Source organism: Ascaphus truei, chromosome 10, assembly GCF_040206685.1.
Source record: "Ascaphus truei isolate aAscTru1 chromosome 10, aAscTru1.hap1, whole genome shotgun sequence".
Taxonomy (NCBI): domain Eukaryota; kingdom Metazoa; phylum Chordata; class Amphibia; order Anura; family Ascaphidae; genus Ascaphus; species Ascaphus truei.
In genome coordinates, this window is record NC_134492.1 from 16,198,191 (window position 1) to 16,225,976 (window position 27,786).

The 27,786-nt window shown below is 40.8% G+C and overlaps 1 protein-coding gene across 1 annotated transcript; it reads left to right on the forward strand.

Moving 5' to 3' along the window:
• Positions 1-1,295: 1,295 nt before the first annotated feature.
• On the forward strand, positions 1,296-27,786 carry LOC142503312 (FRAS1-related extracellular matrix protein 1-like). Its single transcript, XM_075615462.1, has 11 exons — positions 1,296-1,394; positions 5,807-6,008; positions 6,202-6,346; positions 7,034-7,163; positions 10,021-10,093; positions 14,412-14,561; positions 19,198-19,475; positions 20,358-20,522; positions 21,787-21,902; positions 22,868-22,953; positions 24,080-27,786. The coding sequence occupies exons 1-11, from the start codon at positions 1,296-1,298 to the stop codon at positions 24,295-24,297; spliced, it is 1,662 nt and encodes a 553-aa protein (XP_075471577.1). The 3' UTR covers positions 24,298-27,786.

Below are 27,786 nucleotides of genomic sequence, written 5' to 3' on the forward strand. Positions count from 1 at the left end.
TCCCCTGCGGGCTTTTCACCGCGATGGCTGACCTCCTGTACATAGTCATGTCCCAGAAGCAACACAACTAAGACCCCACCAGGGATCTCATAGTAGGAATCCGAAGCGGTGGATGACTCCACAGAGACACGACAGACATGCTCAACAACTGGTCCCTGTGTTGTCTGTAGTCAGTCATCTCACGTGGTTGGGTACAGTTGTTATTTTCCCGGACACCCAACATGTGTGTTGATAAGCCTTATCTCCCTAAATACACAAAGTAATCCCAGAGAGAGGTTACATTAGTATTAGATAATAATTACGATTTAAAAAAACAAAACAATTTTTAAATGTCCCCACTACTGTTCCAGTGCTTTGACCCGCGGTGGTCTGAATGCTCACCTCAAAGACACTTCTGTAAGTGCATTACTTTGTGTTTTATATTTATTAAAGCAATCTTCACTATATTTGTACATTTGTAAATTGAAGAAAAAAACGGCAGAAATGAGAAGAGCACAAACACTGGTGGATTTTGATGAATCTGCGCGGGGTAAAACCGATCAAATCCGTTTGCGGATTTAACACAGCAAAACTGATTTTTTTTGGGGGGGGGGAATGCGAGAAAATCCGGGAAACGGATTTCGGCGGATTGGCCCATCTCTAATGATAGGCCTGCTGTGCTTACAGATCTAATAAAATGGCTAAAATCAAACCGCAAAGGGGGTGATCAGCTGCAGAAGGAATATTGAATAATAACTTTATTTCATATAGCGCTTTTCTCCCAATGGAACTCAAAGCGCTTCCCAAGTACAGTATAGCGCGCGGTACACGGCACATAGGAATGTTACAGACACAGGTCCCTGCCCAGAGGAGTTTACAATGTATGATTTTGGTGCCTGAGGCACAGGGAGTTAAAGGGACTTGGCCAGGGTCACAACGAGTTGACCGTGGGAATTCAACCAGGTCCTCCTGCTTCACACAGTGCCGTTGTTTACAGAGCGCGCGTGCGTGTGCGTGTTTTAGTCCCCCTTTCGACCTTTCTCAAGACCAAATAGAGCAAAGTAGAAAAACAGCTTTTAATTCTTTTTTCGTTTGCAAAATAAAAACCTACATTTTTTTGTATGCTTCATTACGGTCCTTTCCTAGGCTGCAAAATGGTCCCAATGCGATGTGGTAATGATCTTTAAACGCTCCCTGTGGTGTTTCCGTGTGCACCTGACATGAATATATAACAAAGCGCTTAGCACTGTTTCTTTAAATGTGCTATTTACCGGGAACATGGCCTCAACTGCTTACTTAGAACTGACAGGTTGAACATGTCGGATAATTCTGCATTCAGAGTCACCAGAGAGAGGCACCTCTGGCAAAAGTTCAGGAGTCAGTGTTTTGGAAAGATTTGTTTGTCCAGCTCCCTGGTGAGTTTAAGTCCCACACCAAGGCTGTTGAATCTTAAACACTTAACTGTTACACTGCTGCTCGTTTATACATGAGGATGCATGAACACTGTAAAATAAAAAGCAAAAAATAAATAGGGTGTAATTTGTTCAATTCGGCTTTAGGAAGCATACATCAACAATCTGAAATAACTCCAGCAATTGTAGGCATTTGTAATGTCTTAAGCGGAAAATATAAAGTTTAGTTCCATTGGTTGGTGTATTTATTCAAAGTACTTTGAATATCCCAAAATTTGTGATTGAAACAGTCAATATGTATATAACAATAATAGTCCAACAGTTTTCTTATACATGTACTGTACATTGAAGTCTGTGCAAAATTCTTAACTCCAAAATGATTTGAGCATTGGCAAAGTGCACAAAGAGTTAATGGAAAAGGCTGTCCAACCTGCTTATTTCTTAAACTCATGGCCTAGTTTACTAATCAGTTGTCATAAGAAGTCAGATGGGAAGCCATCATTTAAAAACTACAGAGAGCAGTCAGTGAAGCAACTAATTAGTTGGACAGTAGCATGAAGGTGAACATCTCAAAGGATGTGCAAATTATCTGAACAGGTGAAAAAAGTTTTGATAGATCAGAATCTTTATGGTATAAAATTCAACACTTGGCTGAATTACAATGAGGTTTGCAGCTAACATAGTTTAGTTCTTCAAGAAAGAACAATTGTGTGTGTATATGTATTTTATATATATACATATATAATATATATAATATATATTGTGTACGTGTGTGTAGTTCAAAAGGACGCACTTTAAGGGATAACGTCACATCCTTTTGAACTAATGTGACCTATCACATGGTACAGCAACCAATGGGATTGTCTTCAATCCCATTGGCTGTAATACCATGTGATATAGCCATGTGGTTTAAAGGATGTGACGTAACTCCCTTGCAGATGACGTCACATCCTTGACAAAAATAAAAAGAGGCGGGCACATGATACAGCGTCCAATCGGATTGGAGCTGTACCATCTGACATAAAATGTGACATCAGAGGCCCTATATAAGGCCTCTAGGTCTAATTTTACCTCAAGAAGCCGACGAGAGAACATCCTGTTCTGGATTTACCATTGGGTTTTGGATTGACAGATGAAGATAGAAGATTAAAGAAAAGATAAAAATAAGATAAAAATGACAGATGAAGAAAGAAGACGGTGATAGAAGATAAAAGAAAGAAGATTTGTTTTACCTGATGCTTGTCTTCAAGGTGGATGGCGTTGGATTGACGTCGCGGTACGAGAGATTGCAGATACAGCGGGATTCGGAGGGTGAAGATTTCTAAAGGTAAGTTAAATATTGAATGTATGCAAATGTCTTTTTTTTCAGGTTATTTCATTGTATTTTTTTTTTTTATGTTTGTGATTGCCCATTGACTTCTAATGTATTAATCTGTGCCCCTTTAGGGTACAGATAAATACAGTGACTGCCAATGCAATTTTTGGCAAATGCTTGTTTTGAATTGATTGTAATTTTTTTCTATTTTATTTTATTTTTTGGATTTAATTGTTTTGAATTTGGATGGCTTGTTTTTAGTACATTTTAGGATTGGTTAACGTTTTAAATTAATTATTTGTTTTGTTAGCTACTGGTTTAAATTCATTAATTGTTTTGCTGGCTAGTATTTAAAATTAATTAATTGTTTTGTTGGTTTTGTTGTTTTATTTAATTGGATGGGTAGTGCTTTTATTTATTTAATTGGTTGGCTAGTGCTTTTATTTCTTGAATTGATGTGTTTAGGTGTTTGAGTATATCTTTTATTATTGTGTATTTTTGGCCTTCATGCTTTTTTATTAGGGTGACCATTGACTGCTATAGTGGCTTATAATGCCCATATTATATGGGTAGGATGTACCACTATGCCAATCAATGGGTAGATGGGGGGTATAGTGGGCCAGGAGTGGGTGGTTAGGCCTCTCGGGTGGATTGCGGGGGAGGGTGGGTTAACCCCTTAATTACTATAGCGGTTATTAACCGCTAAGGTGATTAAGGAGTTAGGGGTCATTGAATTGTATTTTTTCTTGTATTCTTTCTGGCATCGGAGGACAGAACCTGGAGTATGCTGATGAGGATGAGGGTTAAGTAAAAGGTGTATTTACTTTATTTATGCTGGCTGGCTAATGTTTGATTTTATAATGGGCAAATGAGCTATTATCCATATCTGGATAATAGTTATTTTGCCCATCACAGTACTGTATGTGTTGGGGGGTGTATTTATTTCCATGTATTGTAAAAAAAGCTTTGGACACAGGATTGGTACCGCAGGCCAGCGGGGACCACCCAAGGGCTCCCAGAGATGACCCGAGGACCCGCAGACACTCGCGGGGACCACCTGAGGGCCCACAGACACCCACGGGGACTACCCTTGGAGCCCTGGACACCAGCAGTCTCTGGTATCAATCATGTGGGGGTAGAGGAGGTGGGTATTAGTGTTGTTGTGTTTTTAATGTTTATTGTGGGTAGCAGCTGTTTTAATATAAATTTTAATACTAGTGTAGATGAGCAGGGGATCTCCGGAGCAGAACCGTGTTGATTTGAGGTTCGGGGACCTCTGCTTCCTGAGATATAGACACTTTTTATGGGGTGCGGGTATCTCCTATGCATTTAAATATCCCGCATCACGTGACCGTAGGAATAAAATGCATAGGCGATACCAGCACACCATAAGGGGGGCCTGTATCTCGGGCAGCAGGGGGTCTCCAGACATGAAATCATTGCGGTTCTGCTCTGGAGACCCCCTGCTCATCTACAGTAGTAACATTTATATTAAAAAAACATTAATTTTGGGTGAGATTTGCGCAGGGACAGGCAGGTTTCTCTGCAGCTCTCTCTGCAGCTGAAAGAAATCGCCGGGTAAGCCCTTTTCAGAGAGGCGATCATCACGTCACCGGCTACTCGCCCGTTTTGGGAGTTTTGCTATTACAGGTAATTGAGGCTTTCTGATACCGTGATAGCAACGCTCAAAAAACAGGCGATTTACAGTAAATGGCCCAGCGATATTTTTTTTTATGAACGCTTATAGCATGGGCCCCATTAGTCAAATTAAATCTTCAGGTCACAAAACAGAGTAGTCAAATAATCATTCCTCTAGAGCAGTGGTTTCCAACCTTTTTTGGTTAAGGAATCCTATGTGAAATTCTGAAGTATCCCAACCCTCTCTCATAACGTGTCTGAGATCAGATGCATTGTAAGGAACCCCAACCCTCTCTAATAACGTGTCTGAGATCAGATGCATTGTAAGGAACCCCAACCCTCTCTAATAGCGCGTCTGAGATCAGATGCATTGCAAGGAACCCCAACCCTCTCTAATAGTGGGTCTGAGATCAGATGCATTGTAAATTCTTCTGTATTTGGTACGATTTTCAAATGACGTGAAAATTACAGGGAATCCTTTAGGGATGCCCAGGGAACCCAAGGACTCCTAGGAATCCCGGTTGGAAAACGCTGAGCTAGGAAACCTGCACTGTCCAACCCTGAGACTTACCTCTTAAAGATTAGAAACAGTTTACATGAGCACCTTCGATTGTATTCAGTCCACCAAATACATGGGGTAGTTACCTTAAAAACCCAATAAGTCTTGGCATCAAGAGAACAGCACAAACTTTATAACATAACATAAGACAACAGTGATGTTTACTGACAAGCAAGAGTAAGTTGACTTATTATTTTCACTTAAATAATAGTTTATAATGCTTGGGCATACTTTAATGCTTAAAACAAGAACGAATGATGGTTTCCATTTGATGGGCGTTTATTATGGTTGATGTGGGTAGGTTAAAATGCTTGAGATGACTCCCTAATTATCGTTCATCTTAATCCAGAGGCATAATATTGTGATGGTATAAAAATGCTAATGTTGTTTGAATGAACTGACATTTCCCCAAATAATGTGAAGACTGCTTTAAAGTAGGGGTGCTCAACTGCAGTCATCAACCCCTCCCTCGCCCCTCAACAGGTCAGGTTTTTAGGATATCCCTGCTCCAGCACAGGTGATTCAATCAGTCCCTGCTTCAGCACAGGTGACTCAATCAGAGGCTCAATCTTTGACTAAGCCTCTGATTGAGCCACCTGTGCTGAATCAGGGATATCCTGAAAACCTGACCTGTTGGGGGGGTTTGAGGACCAGAGTTGAGCACCCCTGCTTTACAGCATACTGAAGAGGGGCTTCAAACTCTTACTGCTTTACCTTATTCACCAAATACTAATGGTTTCTGACCTCGGCGACTAAATACATTACAAATACAACTTCTTTTGCCTTGATTGCATGACAAAAAAAAAATAAAGGAGCATACTAGTTGGACTACTACTGCGTTATGGACCTCTTACCTTGTTCACTGCCTTTCTGATTTGCACTTTTCCTTTGCAATATTATCAGGTGGAACATGTGGATAAATCACCTCCGAAAATATTAATCAAGGAGAGTCCCTCAACAGTGGACAATATAAGAGATGGAAGAACTGCAGTTCAGATTACTGCCAACCATTTAAAAGCATCAGATCCCGACAGCCAAGACGAAGATCTAATCTACATGGTTCTGCGACCTCCATATTTTGGCCACTTGGAAAATGCCAAAACAGGTGTTTTTGATGTGTCATTCATCTGTGCATAGCGTAGTCATATCTGCAACTTCTCTAAGGAGTTGGAGAACACTTTCAAAAGTTGAACATGGTGGATCCTATAAATATGTACAAAAAAAAACTATTTTGCCTGTAAATGCAAGGTGTTAGAGTTTAATGAGCAGGCCCTATTGTTTTTTTGTTTTTTTTGCAGGGGGATATGTGGGCAGTACTTTTACACAGAGAGATGTCAACCAGAGAGCTATTCGATACATAATAAATCCCGCGTTTGAAGTGAATTCGGACAGCTTTGAATTTAAACTCTCGGATCCAGCAGGAAATGCAATTCTTCCCGAAATGTATGGGTTTTTTTTTGTTTAGCATTTCTAAAACATTAAATATGTTCTGAGTCCATTAACTCATTGGCTGCCATGTGGGCCAGCAATGCTTTACTGTGTAACCAATGGGTTAATGTACACTGTCTGTTTTTAGTTCTACTTCTCTTGAGTTCCTGTCTGAGAGTCCTTTTAAATACTTTACCTCTTACCTGTAAGAATGACTGAAGTGATGGCAAAGAGACAAACATTTTCTCTAGAGGTAAGATGCTGATAAGTTTCCATCCATGTCCAATTCTTGTCTTCAGATCTCCAAAAATTAACACAATGTGCAACTCTATTTCCTGTTGGAAGTCCCAAAAATGGCTGCCATTTTCAGTTAAATTGGCCATCATGTGCCTTAAGGATTAGCACCACTTAGTAAATATGGGCCTTAGATAACTTACCAAACGTGTCTTTCCTTACCTTTCTGTATGTATGTATTACTACAGCTACTTTACAGATGGCAATGATGAGGCTCAATAGGAAGCTCAAGGGCGTTTGGTAATGTAAAAGTAATGTATCTGACTTTCAAATACTGCTCATAAAATAAGATTGTGAACAAAGATAGAAACATGTAGACACAAATCTACTTAAGTAATGTTACTTTACCTTTGTTGTTGTAACTCTAAGTTCTTTTTTTGTTTGTAACCACTATTATGGTATTTCCAGCCTTGAACTGAAATGGTCTATAATTGAACTGGCAGAGCCTTATTACCGCACTTGTGAACATATTGGGACTCTTGCTGTGAAGGTGATTAGAACAGGTAGCAGTAAAGATCCAGCATTTGTTGGCATCAAGGTAAGGCACCCATATTAACATATGTCAGTACTGCTGCCGTGTTAAGTGCTTTTCATTGATAGTTTCATACTTGCATATTGGGTTAGTAGAAATCAGCCACTTTAACAACTTTGACCCACTCAATTACAATAGATGGAGTATATTACATCTTTGCAGTTATTCAATCTTATTAATATAGCTACAGTCCATTTGTAACTGCGCCACTCAAAGTCTTCAGAGAAATCACATCTAGAGTATTAAACAGACTCGGCTTCACCCTCCTCGCTCCGCCTGTTAGAGTAAGGTTTGTAGACAGCTAGTGCTTGTAATGGCCATGATGAGGTAGCCAGCGTGATGGGTTTTCTGCCTCTTATTACATCGATAACATCAAGATAAAGGGCAAGGAAGTGCACTGTATGAGGCACAAGTGAGTGATAAGATGGCTATACAATTGACGCCACAGCAATCACTATAGGCTTATGATGATGTTTGCTAACTGACATACACAGTAACATAACGGAGGATCCTAAACTGGCCTCAACTTCAAGTGAGCAATGGAACCTGTGCCCCGCCAGGGCCAGTTGACGAGTGGACTAGGGGAGGAGAATCCTAAACATGTCCTCAACCTCTCTTTGTCACTAGGACACGTGCAGCAAGCCAGGCTCCTAGGCTACTGTACTTCTACCCAATGCATCAATTGCCCACTCTACTATACAGTGTGAGACCAAGGACTGGAATAGGAGAATCGTGGGCAACACATCTCAAGGTGCAAGGGTATTGGGGTAGTATGTCAGAGTCCAGCGCCCCCTGTTACAGTACCTATGAGAGGACCATGATTCCTCCAGCAATTCAAACCGGACTAAATGCTGAACTGGCTCTAGCAGCACTTATCTAATCTCATATTCACATTGATTTGTTTTTGCATATAAATGTTGACAAACTCTTTGGCAAATATGTAAATGTCTTGCAAACTTCTTTTTGAGACATTCACACATCTCTACAGGTGACGAATACGTTTTAGATACCTTGTCCCATTGCATACTCCTGCAGTTTCAATGGCATCAATTCCAGCTCACTATTGCATCCCGTACAGTACACTCACGATCTACTCACACTGCCCTTACCAAAGAAGCCAATATGGTCCTTTTCTGGAATCTTACGGTTCCTCCCAGTATGACCTCACTGCATTTTGACAATGTTTTGCCTTTTCCTTTATAAATAAAGTCTGGTCTATTATAAAAATGATCGGGCACACGAATGCCTTTTCAAACATTGGCAAATAAAATGGAGCATAAAATTACTATAAATCAGATATTGTATGAACCAGCATTTCTTTTCCATTTAAAACAGGTTTATGGCTATGTGGGCATTAACTTCTCCTAGACCAATTATGCTACACACAAGAAATGTCTATCCGAGTGTATATAACAGCTAAGTAATACAGTTTGCTATAGAAAAATGTACATGTACTTGGCATTACACATAAGGCCACATTTATATATGGAAGCTGTTTGTCACGTACCACGCACAGGTCGTTTGTCTAGTTGGGTGAAACCTGCAAAATAACCTGGGTTTGTACTAGGATGAGCAATATTTTACCATTTTGTGTTTAAAGATAGGCGCATTTTTTTTTTTGTCGGATTTGGATTGGCCGGTTCCTTTGATCCGCAAATCAATCTCAAAAAAGAAAATGTTATCACCGACAATCCAATCCGCGGATTCGGATGAGTAAACTCTGCCAGCGGATTGTATCTAATGGCGGTTTTGGATTAATCCGCCACGGGTTGAAACTGGAACAATCCGCCAACGGATTTGACACTGCGGAACGGATTTTGAATGGAAAGCTCCGGAAATTCCGCGACACGGATTTTAACAAGTTTGCCCGTCTCAAGATGTGTTTGTTGGGAAATGTAAAGTTAAAGATAGCAATGTGGCTAATTTGTGGCATACAGTTCCAGGATGAGCCAACATGCAAAGTAAAAACAAGGAAGACACATTCAGATCACGAAAGGGCTGTTTTTCACAAATGTTTTGAATTTTAGGGTCCTATTCACAAAGCAGTGATAAAATCAGTACTTTTGCGCCCGACAATGCTTTTTTTATCGTCTATAAGACAAGAAGCCAAAAGCGGGATTCACTAGGACGTGAAGGCCATTTTTTTTAAGGCCGATAAAAAAAAATGCACTATTGTCCAACCTGTTTTTGTATCAGTGCTATCGTGCTATAAATTCTATGGTGCGGTAGCTGCTAGAAAAAAAACTGCAGCCTGTAAGTGCTGCATGGAGAGGCCGCGTCTCCATGCACTGCTCTTACAGGCGATCGTGCAGTAAAAATATTGATTTTATTAATGGTGTACATGACCAGGGGTCTCCTGAGCTGAACCGCATTGGTTTCAGCCTCAAGGACCCCATTTTTCCCGAGATACAGGCCTTGATATTGGGTGCCGGTATCCCCTGTGCTTTTAAATCTCCCGCGTCACATGACCGGAGGATTTAAATCCTGCAGGGAGATACTGGTACACAAAAGACACTCTTTGAAAAAGCGCTATTTTAGCGTGAAACGCGTCAGAGGTACATCCTTGCGCCCCCATGCTGTACACCCACAATAAATAATATTTTTCGTTCATTTGCCTAGCCCTGGATTGTTTTTTCCTGGACCGGCTGTGCTTTGCTCCCCCTAACGTGGATTTTCGCCTGATCTATGATTAAGGTGGTACCAGTGAAACATCAAATCGTTTCACTTGGATAACACTGAAATCACATACAATGATTGAATACATATGAAAGCTCTCACTGGTCCTATGTCCGGCTTAATCCATGCATTTGTTTTGGAAAATGTTCTCTAAGACTAACACAGTTTGCAATCTTTATTTTTAAAGGTGCAGGAGGTCTCTGCAAGAGTTGGTTTAGACTTTACACACAGCACTGCAAGCCTTGTGCAGTTCGATCCAGGTAATCGTTCACTTTTTTCATATTGACACAATTATAAAACATGTACAGTATGTATGAATCGATCTCCCATGTGGTTAAAATGCTGCAGTGTATTTGAAATTACTTATGTTCAAAGACATTTTCATTCCAAATGTATTCTCTTAAACAGGATCCTGAGTATTAGAACCCTCAATATTATGTATGCAGCTTATTCTGGGCGTCAATGAACACTTAATTTACACAAAGCACAAAGGCCGAAGGTAAAAAGATCAATCTTCCCTACTGAATATCAGTGTGCGTTAGCACAGGGGTGCTCAACTCCAGTCCTTAGCCCCCCCCCCCCCCTCCCCAACAGGTCAGGTTTTCAGGATATCCCAGCTTCAGCCCAGGTGACTCATTGATTGAGCCACCTGGGCTGGAGCAGGGATATCCTGAAAACCTGACCTGTTGGGGGGTTGGGGGGGATTGAGGACCAGAGTTGAGCCCCTCTGCATTGGCCAAAGAAAAAAATGAATATGAGCTCTAGGGAAACAGAACAATATATAGATATTTGATATTGAGTGCATATATAGCGGAGCTCCCGACGGGTTGTGGAGATGTGAAGTCAAGGAGGAGGGAATAGAGGGAGATGCAATGAGGGTATATTAGAACAGATAAGAGCAGATAGGGTACCTGTGTGGATTGAGTGGAGCTCCACTTTGCCATGTTCCTCCGCTTACGGGTCTAGTACTAACCCCACGTCTCCAACGTGTCCAGTGTGGAGTAACATTACTCACTAGGAAGCACCGTCCTTCTCCTCCTACTGTTGTGAATCTGAGTGGATAATCCCTGCGCAGTCTCACCTCCGTGTCCCCCGATGGCGTCCGGTCGATCAAAATGAATGAAGGAAGCCTTCTCAGTGCAATGTCCGACTGTATCAATGTTTTGGTTTAACTTTAGACCTTAATCAGGCTGACTCTGCTAAAGCTCAGCGTGTGGCCCAACATTTTAACACAACAAAACTCCTGGATAGGTATTGTCAGTGCCTCCTTTACTTAATTCCATTACGTTTATGTTGGCTGGTTACTGCACTGTAGGGCTCCCGATGACTTGTTATCTAATTGAAATAGTGAGCGTCCAGTAATACATTTTTGCTACTCGCTGCAGCTCACTCTCTTTCTCCAGGACTCACGAACCACTGGATCTTAGTAAATCTCCCCCATTTGAAGGAAACAATGTTTTCCTGAATCAAAAATTCTAATTACCATAGTAAGCACCGCGGCACATTTTAATCTCACATGACTATTTTCATGCTTACTTTTTTTTATCATTTAGTTAAGACCCTAATATTTTTCTCAATATTTGTAATACAACATAAATGTCAGAAATGTACATTCCCACAATCCTGTTAGCTATAAATTAATAACAATAGGATACGGCACTCATACTGTGTGTACTATTCGTACAGCATGTGTCTGTAATAGTTCAGTTGTAGCACTGCTAATAATACGGTGACCGTAGAGCATTTAAGAAAGTCCTTCTTCATGTGCCCAATGATATCAAGGCTTCGAGCTTCCGCAGGGAACACAAAATTCATTAAATTCATAGCAAGGGGATCTCTTTACTCATCAGGATTATAAGAGGACATCTGTTTTGGAGAGCTAGGGAAATAACATGGCTCAGGTGTTATTACGAGAGTTAGTGTACAAAGTGGCTACAAAACTATTAAAAAAACACCAGGCAGCTAGTTGGTCAAACTGTTTCTAGCACTGCGAGTTGCTTAACAACTGGCTAGGTAAATAATGACTCAGATCCTAAAAATCCAGCGTTTGTAAAAGGATGAACTCTCTTTGACTTCACTGTAACAGTGTCAAGTTGTCTGGCTACATTATATGTACAGTCTTCGAAGACTCCTCACTTGCCATGTCAATTGTTGCACCACTTGAACTGGTTTTGCTCCAAACAGCCTGGCTCAATTGTTTTATATTTTGAGGTCTTAGTTTTTGTAAGGGCCGAATGACAAGGCTATTTAAGTAAACGTATCTTCCTGTGCTTACAGTAACAACATCTTTTCCTGTGACAAATCTATAGAAAAAAAAGGAAGACCTGTTTAGGTTGACTGCAGTTTGTTCTTCTCTCTATATACTGTTATTCCAGCTCGTCTAAATTTGACACCGATCTTGGAGCCACTTCTGTTTGTGAAAGTTCACACTTGGTGGATTTCATTTACACAGAAACCATTTTTGTAAAGAGACGTCAAACGTGACACAGCCCGTCATGTTTCAAGTAACCCTTTCCTAGTTGCACCTTTTGCTCCACATAACTGCTGATCATTAATTTATAATCCAGTTGCCAGTATATACTTAATGTATTCATCTTCATGAGTTCTAGCAAAAATAAAGGTTCCAATTAAGCTCTTTTGTGAAACTTGCACAGGGTCAGCATTCAATAATGCTGCGGTTTTCAAAGCCAATTCATTAGAAATGGCACTAAATCCACTTACCATCTAATAAAATGACACCTGCCATGGTTAAATTTACTTAGAAAATGCATTATAAAAAAACATTTAGAGCAAATGAAATTTTTAGATGCAGGTCAATTTTGAATATGACCTTGGGAAAGGCATGCAGTTGAACTTCACCTTCAAGGTATTCATCTTTAAATACAGTCTGTCGTAAAATATTCTATTAATGTCCAAGGAAAACCCTGTACTAGAGGAGGATTACATATTCAGGGTCATAGACCCTAACATCCGTTCTCCGAGTTTAATCACTGCATACAGTACGGTAGTAGCGGTACTGTCAGGAATATCATATTCTGAGTTTAACAAATGCTATTTATAGCACTCAGATCCTATTATGATGCAAAATATTATATAATCCATCCACATATAAAATCCATTAAATCCCTAGAATTCTACATAAAACTTAATTTTAGTCATGTCAAATAAAACAATCATCTTATAACAAGAGGATGCAGACTCGGGCAAAGTAACAAAAATATGTAAAATAAAAAAAAATAAGTGACCCCCACAGGTGTGCTCTCAGTTTCTGTAAGCCTCATGCGAGGAAGTGTTACTCCCACGATATTTATTCCCAGATAAACCTGCCCAAACAGAAGAGCCTCCCTACTCCTATGTCCACATCAACCACATGTATCCCTGTAATAAACATGTACACACGCTCACATGGGAGAAGGGTAATGTATACTTAACGCCAGTCCTATCCCTATTTCTATATCCATACAAGAGCATGTCCCTAAATTCAGTATAGGGAAAACAATTGGGTGGGGCGTAAGCTGTCCCTTATCCCATATGCACAAGACATTGGGTTTGTGCCCCTGAAAACAGCCCTCACAAATAAAATAGGCAAGATGTATGTAAGGGACAATTTCGGAGCCACATAGAGAGTACCAGCACTTCTCATGATATAGGGACGTCTCTAAGGGGAAGTAGAGGTATGCTGATTTAGTGGGGGAGCTGGGGCGAGATGACCAATCGTCCTGCTGTATGCGCACTTCTGGGGTCACGTTGGTGATGTCACAAAATTGTCACACACCCGACACACCTTTCACCAGGGGGTAATAATACGTGTCGGGTTGTGACATAATTTTGTGACATCACCAACGTGAGATGAGATCGGGGACAGCATACGCCCCTCCTAATTCTATTCTGTCAAACAAATAGTGTATTAGAGACAGGCTCCTATTTCTAGGGACATCAAAGGTTAACTGGTAAAAAAAATATCATGAGCGTAACACTTCCTTGTGTGAGGTTTATATTTGTTGAGTCCACACCTGCGGTGTTCACTTTTATTCATTTTATTATACGTATTTGTATTACTTTGCCTGATACTATATTATATTTGTAATTGATTATTGTTTTATTGCATATTAATAAAAATGTAATTTTAACTACAATTATTTTGGATTTGATTGACTGTAGCCATGGGGGGATTATACACTAATTGACACAATAATAGGATCGTAGAGCAATCGTCAGGGCTTCTCTTCCTTTGGCAAACTCTTACCAGTAAAATACTGACAATGTGGAGAGATCTCCATTATTGAAGCCCGGTTATCTCAGTGGCATTTTAATAATAATTTAAGCCAGCGGTCAGGGAATTCCTGGATGTAAGATGCAAATACTGCGATATGAACAGTCACCCATGATCAGCAAGTGATATTTTATTTACCAGATATTTATCATATTACTTTCTACCACCATTAGAAAGTCTTGGCAAACTGAATTCCAATCCAGACAGAAGTGCACACCATACAGTACAGCCCACATATGTGAGTTATTATTTTTTATGTCTGTGGTTATTTTATATTACTCACTTTATATCTTGAATACGTTCAGGTGTTTCCACAAAACTCTGGAATATTTACATTAAGAATGATGGATTGGAAGAAAACCACGAAGTTCTTAAAATATTGCTAAAAACACCCAAGAATGCAGTCCTGGGGAAAAACAGTGAAGCAGCTATAGAAATTATGGATCCAAGGGGAGGTAAGGTTTCATTTTAAAGGATTCTGTTATGATCTAATGTATAAATATGTAACCTGTGTCACTGGTCGTATTCTTGTGCGAGAAGCCACCAAGCAATGACAATACAGTACAGTATATAATTTACCATTTTTTGTAGAAAATTTTAAATAACTAAAAAAGACTTGATAGGTTGTTGCTTCTGATTAATTTTTGATGTTTTTGGAAAGAAGTACTGTATTATAATTAGCAATAAGAAAAGCTATCCCACAGTTTTGCTTTGTTTTTACCTTTTTTTTAAATCAAACAATCTCTCTAGATAGGGTCTCCCTTGTCAACCAAGCGCACCTGGTCCAGAAAATATTTAGGACTGAGGCCCTCTACCAGTGACTCCAGTGAATAAAAGGGAAACTGGTTTGCTGCACATCCAACCTCCAGATAAATCAGATGATATAGACCAAGGCTCTTTAACTGGCTGCCCATGGGCCAAATGCGGCCACTCCAGGTGAATTGGCCCTTGGACTTTGCGCTCCTGTTGATGTCATAGTAGTGGGTGAGGAGGGTGAGCGGACGTGGAAGTTGAGCCTGGCAGATGGATCCTCTCCCCGCAGAAGACCTATTTCAGTCTCTGGATGGGAGTTGGCATCATGAAATGAAAATGCTTCGCTAATCGCTTGCAAATATGGACTGAGCTGCGATTCATTCGAGAAATGGGAAATTGATAGTGGAAATGTGGGATTTCTGAAGAAGATTCAGACCTTCTCTGAGCTAGTTCGCCAGGAATAGATTTTGGTTAAAAAGGAAAAACATTTTTGCAAATGCATTTTGGAAAGTTTTGCACACTTGTTATAGACCATACCAAATATAGATTACTTCTCTATTGTTGGTCTCAAAGTACTATGATTACTACTGAAGGTTGCATGCAATCAGGACGATATACATTAGTTTGGCCCACTCATTGTCACTATTTATCTCTTGGATCTCCAATAAAACAAATAATTTGGCCCAATAATATAGATAGTAATTATTTTTCGTTATTCTAAACGCCTCTCGTTTCATGTATTTTTAGGAGTGAAATGCTCTCCAAGCGTTTCAATGTCTTTGTCTTTAATCAGCTCCATCTGTTTAGCAGGCAGTACACACTACAGACATTGCTTAGTGAACGTCGATCTCGTTTCCCCCGGCCTGCCATCACTACATTGCCGTGTATGTAGTGAAGTGGTCAATCAACTATACAATCACATAGCGTGTTTGGGTTTTAAAGGATTAAAATCACTTGCTGCATTTGATATTCATAACAAGACCTGATTTAAACCAGAATTTGAGCATAAGCAGACAATGTGCCCTGTGAAAAGAGCAGCAACACTTTTTTCCTGTTACCACCGCCGGGTGTGGATGGTTCCAATTGTAAGTCAAGAGTGACACCTTGTGGGCACACACATTTTTGACGGATGCGCTTCCGTACCTTTTATTGGACTCTTTGCTCAATGGATCATGTATGTTAATATTTGTTATATGTAATCCCCAAATATTCCAGTGCATTTGCAGCAATAACGCGCTTCATCTTTTTCCAGTTGAGCGCTTTCTAACGCGGCCATCCTTGCTTGTTCCCTTTACCTTGTGCTGGAAGTCATTCATTTTTCATTCTTACAAGTAATTGTGGGCAAAATAAACATAGAAATAGGTCAATTACAGTACTTCTAACTGTAATTAAGTACAGATTAAACAATAATTAATGACAAATAACTTTTTCCTTTATTTATTGCGCACTGCCCCTGCATACTAAATTGTATTTAGCAAATTCATACAGGTAATATTCATCTCGGCCCCAAAACTCATAAAATCATTTTCTGTTCCTTTTAGGAAAATATGGACTTAGGCCCATATTTACTAAGCAGTCTTCTGCCATGAGAGACTTTCCGGCGCTGATAGACCTCTTGACTTGAATGGACTGTAAGGTGGCCTCCAGTGTCATAAGTGGTCCTGTAGCAGAAGACTGCTTGGTAAATAGAGATGCCCACTTGACACGGTATTTCGGTTTTGCCTCTAACATTTTGGGGGTTTCTGGTTTCGCCTAAAGTTCCTTGGCTTTGGTTTTCGAATATAGCGACTTATGATTGGGAAGCAAATCATTTCCACTCAAACAAGATGATGGGACAACAATAAAATACCATGCACTTATCATAAAGAGAGTTGACTACTTCTACATGACAATGTACAAGATAGAACATAACATAATCCAACAGAGGAATAGAGAGAAGAAATCACCAATAATGTACCAATGCGTCTTTCCAGAAGAAGTGGCTAAGGTAATAAAATCAACAAAGAATGGGAAGGCTCCCGGGGAAGAAGCAATTACAACGGCAATCTTAAAAGAAGCTGGGGAAGTACGAAAAATCCGTGCAAGACTCTTTACATGCTGATTGAAGAACAGGAAAATTCCCGAAAATTGAGAAATGCCATAGTTATACTCAGCCACAAGAAAGGAGATCAAAGACGAACTTAAGAACTACAGACCAATCAGTCTATTTCCACGAAGATACCATACTCTCTAATTGGCTGCAACAGACCCTGGACTTTGCCCAGACTAGAGAACAGGAGGGATTTTGCAGTAGATCGAACGCAATGGACCCCATCCAAGTCGTACAAGAAGTGATTTCTTGAAGTAATTCATGCAATCTACCACACATTTTAGGATTCAAAGATTACAAAAAAAGCATTTGATTCTGTCTGCACCTCAGTGGTTTTAAATTCATTAAGAAGACAAAGTGTTGAAGAAGCGTAAATTGATTTTCTAAGGACATTTGCGAGAATGCCACATCGACCATTGAGTACATCAAGATACAAGCTAGATAAAGATCAGCAAGAGAGTGTGACAGGGAGAGAACGTCACCAAAGCTGAATAAATGCATTTTAAGGCGATTAAGCGCTTAGTGAATCGCGCATCAGGCTGTATCTGCCAATTTGCGCTCTTAAAAGCAGTTATCACAGCTTAGTGCATAGCCCCCCATGTCTACCTTGGCCGGCAAATAACAATGGATGGGAATCTTTTGAGTGAAATTAATAGGAAAATGAAGATGAGAGCGAACACATTTGGAAGAAACAAGACAATCTTTCAAGGAAACCTTCCACTGTGCCTCAAGGAAAGTTTTTCCAGTGTTTTCTGCCTGTGCTCATGTAGGGAATTGAAACGTGGATCCTAAATATGAAGATAATTCAGAAGCTTCAGACAACACAAAAGTATGGAAAGATGTATTCTGGGTATTACCCAGAAAGACAAGAAAAAGAATAAATGTACGAATGAGAATTACATCTCAAATATCGAAGTCTCCCACCAATGGTAAGTAAATTTATAAACTCACATTCAATTTTCTTTAACAGAAGCACGTCTCCAAACTTTGGCATCATTTTCTGGAACAGGTGGATAACAGGAACCGGTAGATCTGGATTGGATTAATCTCTCTCCTTCATATACTGTAGAATCACCTCTCAAAGAAAGGTTTATAGTGTAGATCTTCTTTAATTGTTACAGCTTTAAAAGTATTGCACTTACATCAAGGTTTAAAAAAAAGTTGTGCTCTGACATGCAGATTCGGCTCCAGCGGTCAGGGCCGCAGACAGCTTTCCCACGGCCCACACACACACACACACACACACACACACACACACTCAGTGAGTAAAGACACTGACTCTGGCGCTGAGTTTGAAGCAGGGGAACCTGGTTCAATTCCTGGTGTCGGCTCCTTGTGACCTTGGGCAAGTCACTTTATCTCCCTGTGCCTCAGACACCAAAAACATAGATTGTAAGCTCCACAGGACAGGGACCTGTGCCTGCAAAATCTCTCTGTAAAGCGCTAAGTAAAACTAGCAGAGCTATACAAGAACATGCTATTATTATATATATATATATTTATGTTTATAACGGGGTCCATCCAATACGACCATGTTATAACCAGGATTGTGATTTTTTTTTAAATGGCCGCGTCCGCTGGAGGGGTAGAGCTGGGATAACTCTCCCAGCTCTCCCTGAACCCGGGCGTCGCAGCGGCACCCCCACGCAGCATTACCCGCCATCAGCAGCTGATCTGTGTCCCCTGCAGAGAAGCTGTGTGTCTGCGAGAGAGGGGGGGGGGAAGGAGAGCGGGGGCAGGCTCTCACGGAGTCTGGGCCAGGATGTCAGCTGCCTGTGTGTGTCCCCTGGCCAGGAACCAGCTCCCTTCTCTCCTCCCCCCCGGAAGGGGGAAATGTGTGTATGGGGGGATGGGATGTGTAGGCAGGGGGGATGGGATGTGATGTGTCGGAGCGACGTCGTGAAAACAGGTAGCCGGCAAAATTAAATTTTTCAAGGGCTGTCGCCTCATGACCAATCAAATTACAAATTACAGGAAACCTGCGACACCGCCGCCCAACGAAATATAACTTTCGCCTGTGGCGAAGGGTGACGTCACCCATCGTGTCACCGTCGCCATCGACGGCACTATACGTGCGGCCTAAGGAACCTTATAACCTTATAGCCTTGGTTTGAGTATTTACATTATTTTATATCCAGAACCAAAGAGAATACATGGCTAGGCAAAATCTTGTTAGCTAAAGATTGTTATTGAGGTATTTGTCACAGAAAGTTTGGGCGCAATAATACATCTGTTGATTGTATTAATAGGTCAGTGTAGCTCCCAGGCTTCAAAAACAAGCGACACTGGCAGAAAATCAGAAAATGATGGCCATTCTTCAAGACCCCAAGTGGGCAGTGAAAATTCAAGGGGCCCCCACAGAGGAGAAAGCGGAGCAACTAGCAAGTTAAGCCTAACAATACTTCCCAGGAGCGAGGGAGACACTTATAAAAGTCATCTCCTTCACCGTTCCGGAGCAGCTATCAGCGGTGATGTACCTTCTAGACCTGCAGGACAACAGCTGCAACTCACTGGGAGCAGTGTGCTGGTATGTTGATTTAACATTATGAAGTATACATTAATAACTGGGGCAATACATGAGTATAACTCATACTTAATTGATAGTGTTCTTCCGAGCAAATGAAAAACTTTTATGGATTATTGCACAAATCTAATTATCTAATTACACTGATCTGGGTTTCCTAAGTGGTTAAAATAAATTGAGATAGCAGTTGACATTACTTCTTAAGAGTGCTACGGCCTCCGTGGCTATTTAATTAGAATTGTGTGATGAAGATGACACAAGTTTCCTGATGAGATTTAAGCCCTTATTGAGGGGGTGGTAAAAAAGCTTATTTAGGAGTCATATAATTCAATAATAGAGATGATAAAGCTCTGAGAGAGAATTCCTTTTTCACATTTAGCGAGTTGCCAACATCTGTTTTTCTGGTGATAGATTTTCCAACCAGATTTAATGTATACAAGATACAGTAAAACCTTAACAAATGCAAGTTAAAACCCAGCATCCATACATTCCTTGTAGATGCGAGATTAGCTTCAATGCCTGGTGTCTGCATCAGTAATGGGGATTCCAGGCTACCTGCTGTACAAGCATTCATTCTTTAAATTATACTTTTTTTTGATAATGCTTTTATTCTTTATTTCTATCCTGTTGCAATCGAGAAATATCACAAAAAGCTCTAAACGGTACAGTTTAAAAAAATAATAATCCTGCGAAGTTATATACTGTATGTGGCCAGCTATTAATCCCTTAGCTGCCAGAGGAGGCCTGCAACGCCCAACGCTGGTACCACTTAACTGCCAATGTATTGCATGATGGCTGTAAATTTGATAGCAGAAGCAGGTGATACAAAAAGAAATGGTCTTTAACACTTCAACTAATCTGTTGTACTGTATTTGGCTACTATAGTATCATGGATTTGTTCCTATGAGGGGTCCACAACTGAACAACAGGAGAGCAGACGCCTGGTCTGTACCTGTCCTATCTGATCCTCTGGCAAGTAGACATGACCTTCCCCAAAGGGATTCAGCTCTTGGAGATTCACACCAACCATCAACAAATGCAACAAAGCAGGTATTTTTGGTGGAACCCCCCTCACAGCACAATCAAGTGATTCATAAAGCGTTGCCCTGAAAATCCATTTAGAATTTATCGAAGTCCTGTTCTAAACACGAATACATTCTTCTTTACCTGATTTTATTACAAACAACATTGTCAAGTATCTATCTATAAATGAATGGCCTTGGTGGAGTTTATTCACAGAACCATAGAATGTGACAGCAGTTAAGGACCACTCAGTCCACCTGGAGTAGTCAGATACTTTTCTTGTCTGTTGTATAACCTCAGACTCTGTGACCCCTTTCTTTCATATTTAGGAACTACGTCAATTCCAAATTAGCATTTTTTAATTCCTTTACTGCAGGGGTTCTCAACGTCAGTCCGCAAGATCCCCCAAAAGGTCAGGTTTTCAGGATATCCCTCAGTCTTTGACTGAGCAACTGATTGAGCTACCTATGCTGAAGCAGGGATATCCTGAAACCCTGACCTGTTGGGGGGTCTTGCAGACTGGAGTTGAGAACCCCTACCTTACTGCATTAACCTCTACCACCTCTGCTGGAAGGCTATCCAACTAATCCACCCCCCTTTCTTTAAAGCACTGCTGCTTCCAGCTTCAGTGCATGACCTCTTATAATAGCGCGTCCCTTTCTTGCATGGAAGGTCTATGCTCTTACAAAATTATGCAAGAGCAATTTCACAAGCAACAAATGAATGAATTCATCTACAAAGGATCATTAATTAGGAGTACGCTTGTCCAGACGTCCTGATATAAGTGTGATAGTGAAAGGAATTCTGCCATCATAGATGTTCTGCTTAAAGGCGCAATCCATTTTTTTTCATACAGGATTGAAGCAGGGGGTCTCTGGAGCTGAACCCCATTAATTTCAGCTCTGGGGACCCCGTGCTTCCAGTGCCGGTATCTCTCAGCAGTTTAAAGCCCCCGGTCACATGGGCCAATAGGAAGCCGCACCGGATGACATCACAGCTTCCTATTGGCCCACAGGCCCCGGGAGTTTTTAAAATCAGCCATAATCTGAACCCTTTAGTGGCTGCCGGCACCGATATATGGAGATATGTATCCCCGGAGCTGAAATGAATGGGGTTCAGCTCTGGTGATCCACCGCTTCACTCCTGTATATAAAAAAAGGAGAATAAAAAAGCGGCTTGGATTGCCTCTTTAAGAGGTCAGTATGCCTAATGATAATATCATGCTTCAATACTATTTTACATAGAGTAAATAAAGCTGATTTATTGTCACAAATTTGCTTTCTTTTCATAGGATAAAAGTCCTAATAAATGCCCTCGAGGGTGGACCCTCCGAGATAAACATTGCTATCATTGGAATCCTATTCGAAATGGTACCTGGGAAGATGCTGAAACAACTTGCACACAAGTGTAAGAAACATGCTTTTATACTCACTGCTAAAATATTTTCCAAATTCCTTGGTAACCTGAATTGATCATTTTGTTAGTACCTTTTATATATATTTTTCACTCTAAAAAAACTCTGGAGAAAAAACTAAATATAGTGAAGTATTGTATTGATCCCAGTGACTGTTTATCATAAAGCTGTCTTTGTCCGTGCTCTCATTAGTCAGTACTGTATTAATCAGACCTTTCGTGGGCTTTGCACATGCTCCAGTGGGTTCTCAAAGAGAGAAGAATATATTCATAGCGTAATACCGCAGACTAATCTCTTAAAGGTAAAGAAGTCGGAGGTACCTACGAAACGCGTTGGGTGAGCGAGACAAACCATGTTGTGATCGCCATACCAGAGGTGACGCGGACCAAAGTAAGGCAATAGACGTCACAGAAGACGTGAAGAACAGTGAACGATCAGGTGTTTGCTACATATCTGGCACTTGACCTTTTTCTTTGCACCTGTTACATTTTACGAATGTGAGTGTAACAAATGAAGAATTGTCACCTTTAAGAGATTAGTCTGCAGTATTACGCTATGTATATATTCTTCTCTCTTTGAGAATCCACTGAGCATGAACAAAGTCCGCTGTGGGGAATACAAAAGGCATGATTAATACTGACTAAATGTGAGTGCACTTACAAAGAATGATGTTTGATAAAACACTTGGATCACGACAATACTACATATATATTTAGTTTGCTACATAGTAGATGAGGTTGAAAAAAGACATCCGTTCATCAAGTTCAACCTATGCTAAATGTACTGGAAATGTTCTGTCCCTTTTTCCCCATATGCACTTTTTTTCAAGAGTTAACAATACTTAAGATGTTTATAGGTATAGCGCCTATTCTTTATTTGGTTTTACCTTTTATATATAACTTGCCCATTATCTTGGTTTCATAAATAATCTGATAGCGTTCACCTTTATACCTTTCAGATTGAACAGCCACTTAACAAGCGTGCATTCCGAAACAGAAATGAAATGGCTTTGGAAATTTGCAAACAAAAAGCCATTTTGGATTGGTAAGAAAGTGAAGGCAAAAACTCACGACGGGGCGCATGGCGTCGCACGCGCATGTCAGCCGAGCGATCAGTGGACTGCAGATCCTCGCGACGGGGAGGCATGTCAGAGGCGTAGCCGATGACGTCACGGAGCTGGTTCGCCCTCATTGGGAGAATCTCTCACGTGACCCGGCCATCGTGAGACAAAATGCTTAAAAATTGTCTCGAAAAAAAACCAGCCACACCGTGTCTCACGTGCATGCGCGCGCACTATGGCGCGATAAGCATGGACATGGCCTTAGAATCCAAGTTAAGTCTACACATATTAGTTCATGTCGCCACCTATAAAACAGGACAGGGGGTGCATTAATAATGACAGAAAAAGAGAAATACTTAAGTAAGATGCTGAAGCTTACACCGATAAATGTGTATTATACACTGAAATACGGCAGTATCGACCACCACACTCACTAATGTATTGCCAAAGTTATCAGTTATTCTGAGATCATAATGCCAACATTTTGATGCATATATGAAGGCCCATCATTCGAGGCTTTAAGCTTCACATATGGACCAACACAAAATTCTGGTAACAGAATTTATATTCATTTTGTAAATATCTTAATGAGTGGCCTGCTTGGTTCTTCAGGATACTACCTATGGCAGACGTCTGAAACCTCATTGTAGAAATGAAAAACATGGAATTTAAGGACCACTTAGTCCAGCTCATCTTCTTACTTCCTTAAGCTGCTATAAAGCTGTAGCCTCATTTAATCTCTGGTCTTTTCTATATTTGGCTAACCCTTGTGTCCATCCCAAACAGTACATGACACTAGTACGGCTTTAGCATCCATAACCTCTGCAGCAAAACACTATCCCTTTCAATAAATAAACATTTCCTCTGAGTCTACCACCTCTATCTTTTGAATGTGTGTGTATGCACACGCACACACAACACACACACACACACACACACACACACACACTTACTTACTTACTTACTTACATAGTTCCATTCCCTCAGAAATAAATGCATAAAAAATATTATATGTTGCTTGATTTGCAGTTTGTATAATGATTGCAGAGAATCTACATTCAAATGTGCTATTGTACTATGCTCCCGAGTTATAAGCATTTCTCATTATAGGGCTGACGTCAGCGGGTGAAAACTCAGGTTGGCTTTGGAGCAATGGAAGACCAGTGACCTTTAATAACCTAAAGCACATGGAATCCTCATCAGCTGAGACCACAAAAGAAAGATGTGTTCTTGTCCGGAGAAAGAAAGATTGGGCGACAAGAAGATGTGATAAGGGACAAAAAGAGAGATATATCTGTTCTCTTCCTGTATTGAACACCAATGCTTAATCCTTGTAATAGCAAATAAATACACGACGCCTCCATTTACCCTTTCAGGGTAATAAAGACAGGGTTTAATGGAGATATTATATCCCTGAAGCACAGTATCTTCATAATGCACAACTCACGCATTTAATACATTTCCAGAGTTTTGAAATTAAGCCATAAAGATATTTTATGCTATATTTAAGATTACACAAAATTCTAAATGACATAATTGTGACACTTCACTTCTCTGACACTCGCATGGGAACACGCTGCAGTAAATCTGTCTATAGCCTGAGTACCGTATTTTCCTTTGAGATACCAAGTCATCTCATCACAAGCAATACTAGTTTATAATATAGTTAACCCCACGCCTGGAACCCTCAGCGGTCACTACTGCAATTTATTGGGATACTGGCCCATGTACTTTGTGAAATGAAACCTGAAATTTGAGTTGTGAGGGGGATTTCTATAAGGGGTCACATGTATGGATGGGTGAGCAAAACATATTAAAACAGTTACAGTTATTAGGCAACCACTGGAAACTCCTGTATCATATACAGCACATATACAGCTCTGCACAATGCAAGGTGATTTAAGATGTATTCTTGTCTAGCTGCCTGGTACTGCAGTGAGTATCCTCTGCAGTTGTGGGAATGGTGCTGCTCTATCAATGACAGGCTTATTTATACTACTTTTGATTGATGTTCCAGAAATATGCAGGGTAAGCCTACTGCAGAATCTTCGGTTCCTTGCCTCAGGCGAACAGGGCCTTTGGCTGGGAGGATGTTACAGAGATCATGAAATAAGGCATTTCATTGTGTATTCATCTGGGGCACATATGCAGATTTCCTAAAGTGGTGACAATGCAGATTTATACATTGCTCAGTGCATTTTAAAAGGTCACATTAACCAAATGTACAGAACAGCCTCAATCCCGTCTATCTGATTTAATATATTCTTGGGAGTAGGTAAGCAGAAAGTGGATCTTTAGCAGATGAATCTGACCATCAACGAAGTTAATGGGATCTTTCAATTAATAGAAAGAGAAATGTGCTTTGACTGGACCAAAATCTGGTTGTGCTAAATATAAGAGAGTTGCTGATTAAGCTTCTCACATGGGGATCGGGTTACTAGGCAGTGAGGATTATGGCACCGCTGGCCATTACAATTGTTTGACACAAAGAGAAGAAGAAAATAATTTGGATGGGCTCATGCAATAATGGGAGGTAGTGCTGTTTTGGTGTTTATAAAGTCCCAAATCACTCCATGCAGTAGAACCAAAATTGCACTAATGCACTTTATTGAATAAATCACAGAATTTGTTATATCCCATTTTAATGCACCGTTCAACATACTTTACTCTTTCTATAGATACTGCTCAAAACACAGGCTTGCACGCACAGAACTGTCATTGGACCAAAGTACTGTACCGCCTTTATAATATTACAGTGAAAGATGCAAACTGAAAATGCCGCTTTTTTTCAGGTTTTTTTTTTCAAACTACTTGATCATAGTACGTTTTTTTTGTCTTGATGGTGTACTGAATTGCTCTTTGGAATGGGAGAAAACCAAATGTTCAGCAATTTGATAACTATAGAGGTGCCTGAGGCTTTTGGAAGTCCCTGCATCTTAAGGTTGCAATGGCTTCAAGGGCGGATTGCCCAAACGGCAGCCAGCAGCTCCACGTGCAGCAGCCCGGCGGTCACTGTGTACAATACTCGCCCTCCTCCTGTTGGTGCTGGGATCCAACTTCCCGTCGACTGGAGGAGGGAGCTGCAGAGTCCCTGGACTGGCGCAGGGCCGCTCCTCATCCCAAGGTAAAATTGTTGGAGGGGTGTGTGTTGGAGTGAGAAGAGAGAGGGGCTGGGGGGTTCTCTTACCTTCTTCGTAGCGGCCCTCCTGCAGCATTGCATTGTCAAGGAGACGCAACATCAAACGACGCATGGTGATGTGTTGCCATGACAACGTAACATCACATGACGCCGCGATGCTGCAGGAGGAGAGGCACGATTGAAGGAATTGCCCTGGACAGTATGTATCTCCAACCCACCCCTGAAATGGCTTATCTTGATCAGCCACCAACTCATTTGCATTAATGGACACTAAGCTTAAGGTCGCGGCCACGGTGCGAGCGACGGCACGGCAGATTTTCCAGGAGACAAAAGATTTTGTTTGTCGAGCGACGGCCGGGTCACATGAGCAGTTCAGCCAATGACGGTAAACCAGCCTTATGATGTCACGGCCACGCCTCTGTCACGCCTCTACCTCGCTGTGGATCTCAGGCCACAGATTGCTCGGCAGACAGGCGTGTGTGACGCCATGCGCTCCATCATGCACATGCACCCACTATATCTGAGGCCTAAGGTCCTGCATCAGGACAGCGAAAAAGCTCCTCACACATATGAAACCTAATATCAATCAGCTAGGGCAAAAAAGGACACCTTCTTGTTTTCAAATGTTTAATAGGGCATTTCATTACCTTTCACTACATGTTTTCAGGAGCTTTCAGAGGTGTTTGAAAATGTTTTGGATAGACAGTAAGACAGTAACGAGCTCAGGGCTGTAGTAATACAACTGTTCATTGGTGATGAATAGGACTTGGCCCTGTATTGTGATACACTGGGTTAATTTAGTTGAACAAGCTGCAGAAGGGCACAGGCTTTATAGAAGAGCAATTCTTAGAGGAACTAAAAGGCTGTCTTCCACGTGTTGTCCTCCGTAAAGGTCAATGACATTATCAGTACATACACTTGTTTTCAGGGCCGGCTGGGACTTTTGTGGGGCTCACTGGTCGGCATCCAGAGAACATCTCAACGTGTACTTTGTGTCTACTGCTGCAAGGCTTGTTTTTATTTACATTAATGTAAGTGCATTACCAACCTTTTAAAGCAAATGTATAAAATAAGGTGCACACTGTTTGCCCCTATTCTTTTTTGAGAGGTGAATCCTGCGAGATCACCAAGGAAGAGGAGACAACTAGCCCCTAGATGGGCAACATGCTTCCTTACAGAAAACTTGATGTGAGTGCAATACTTACCACTTGGGGAGGTTTTCATTGTAAACAAACTACACTATGTTTTTTCTCTCACCTAAAACACTGCTCCTATCTATTTCTTTTACAAAGATATATAATTGATGCAGCTGATGGGCGCTCCAACCAACCTGGTAATAATGTGGTACTCTGAAAATAATATCCCAAAACAGAATATTGTATAATACAAAACAAAGTACAGAGGATAGGCACTCACCATCCCGTAAAAGATTTATTATATTCCCAGCCATGTTTCGGGGCCCAGCAGTGCCCTGCCGGGGAGCCAAATCTTGTTTTTTTTTAAATATAATAAATCTTTAACAGATAGTTAAGTACCTATCCTCTGTACTTGTGTTTGTGTGTGTGTGTGTGTGTGTGTGTGTGTGTGTGTGTTTGTGGTGTGTATCCTTTTTTTATTTGATTGTACGAATATTTGAAAACTGAGAGGCGGTTACAAACTCCTCTATTTCTGTTTTAAA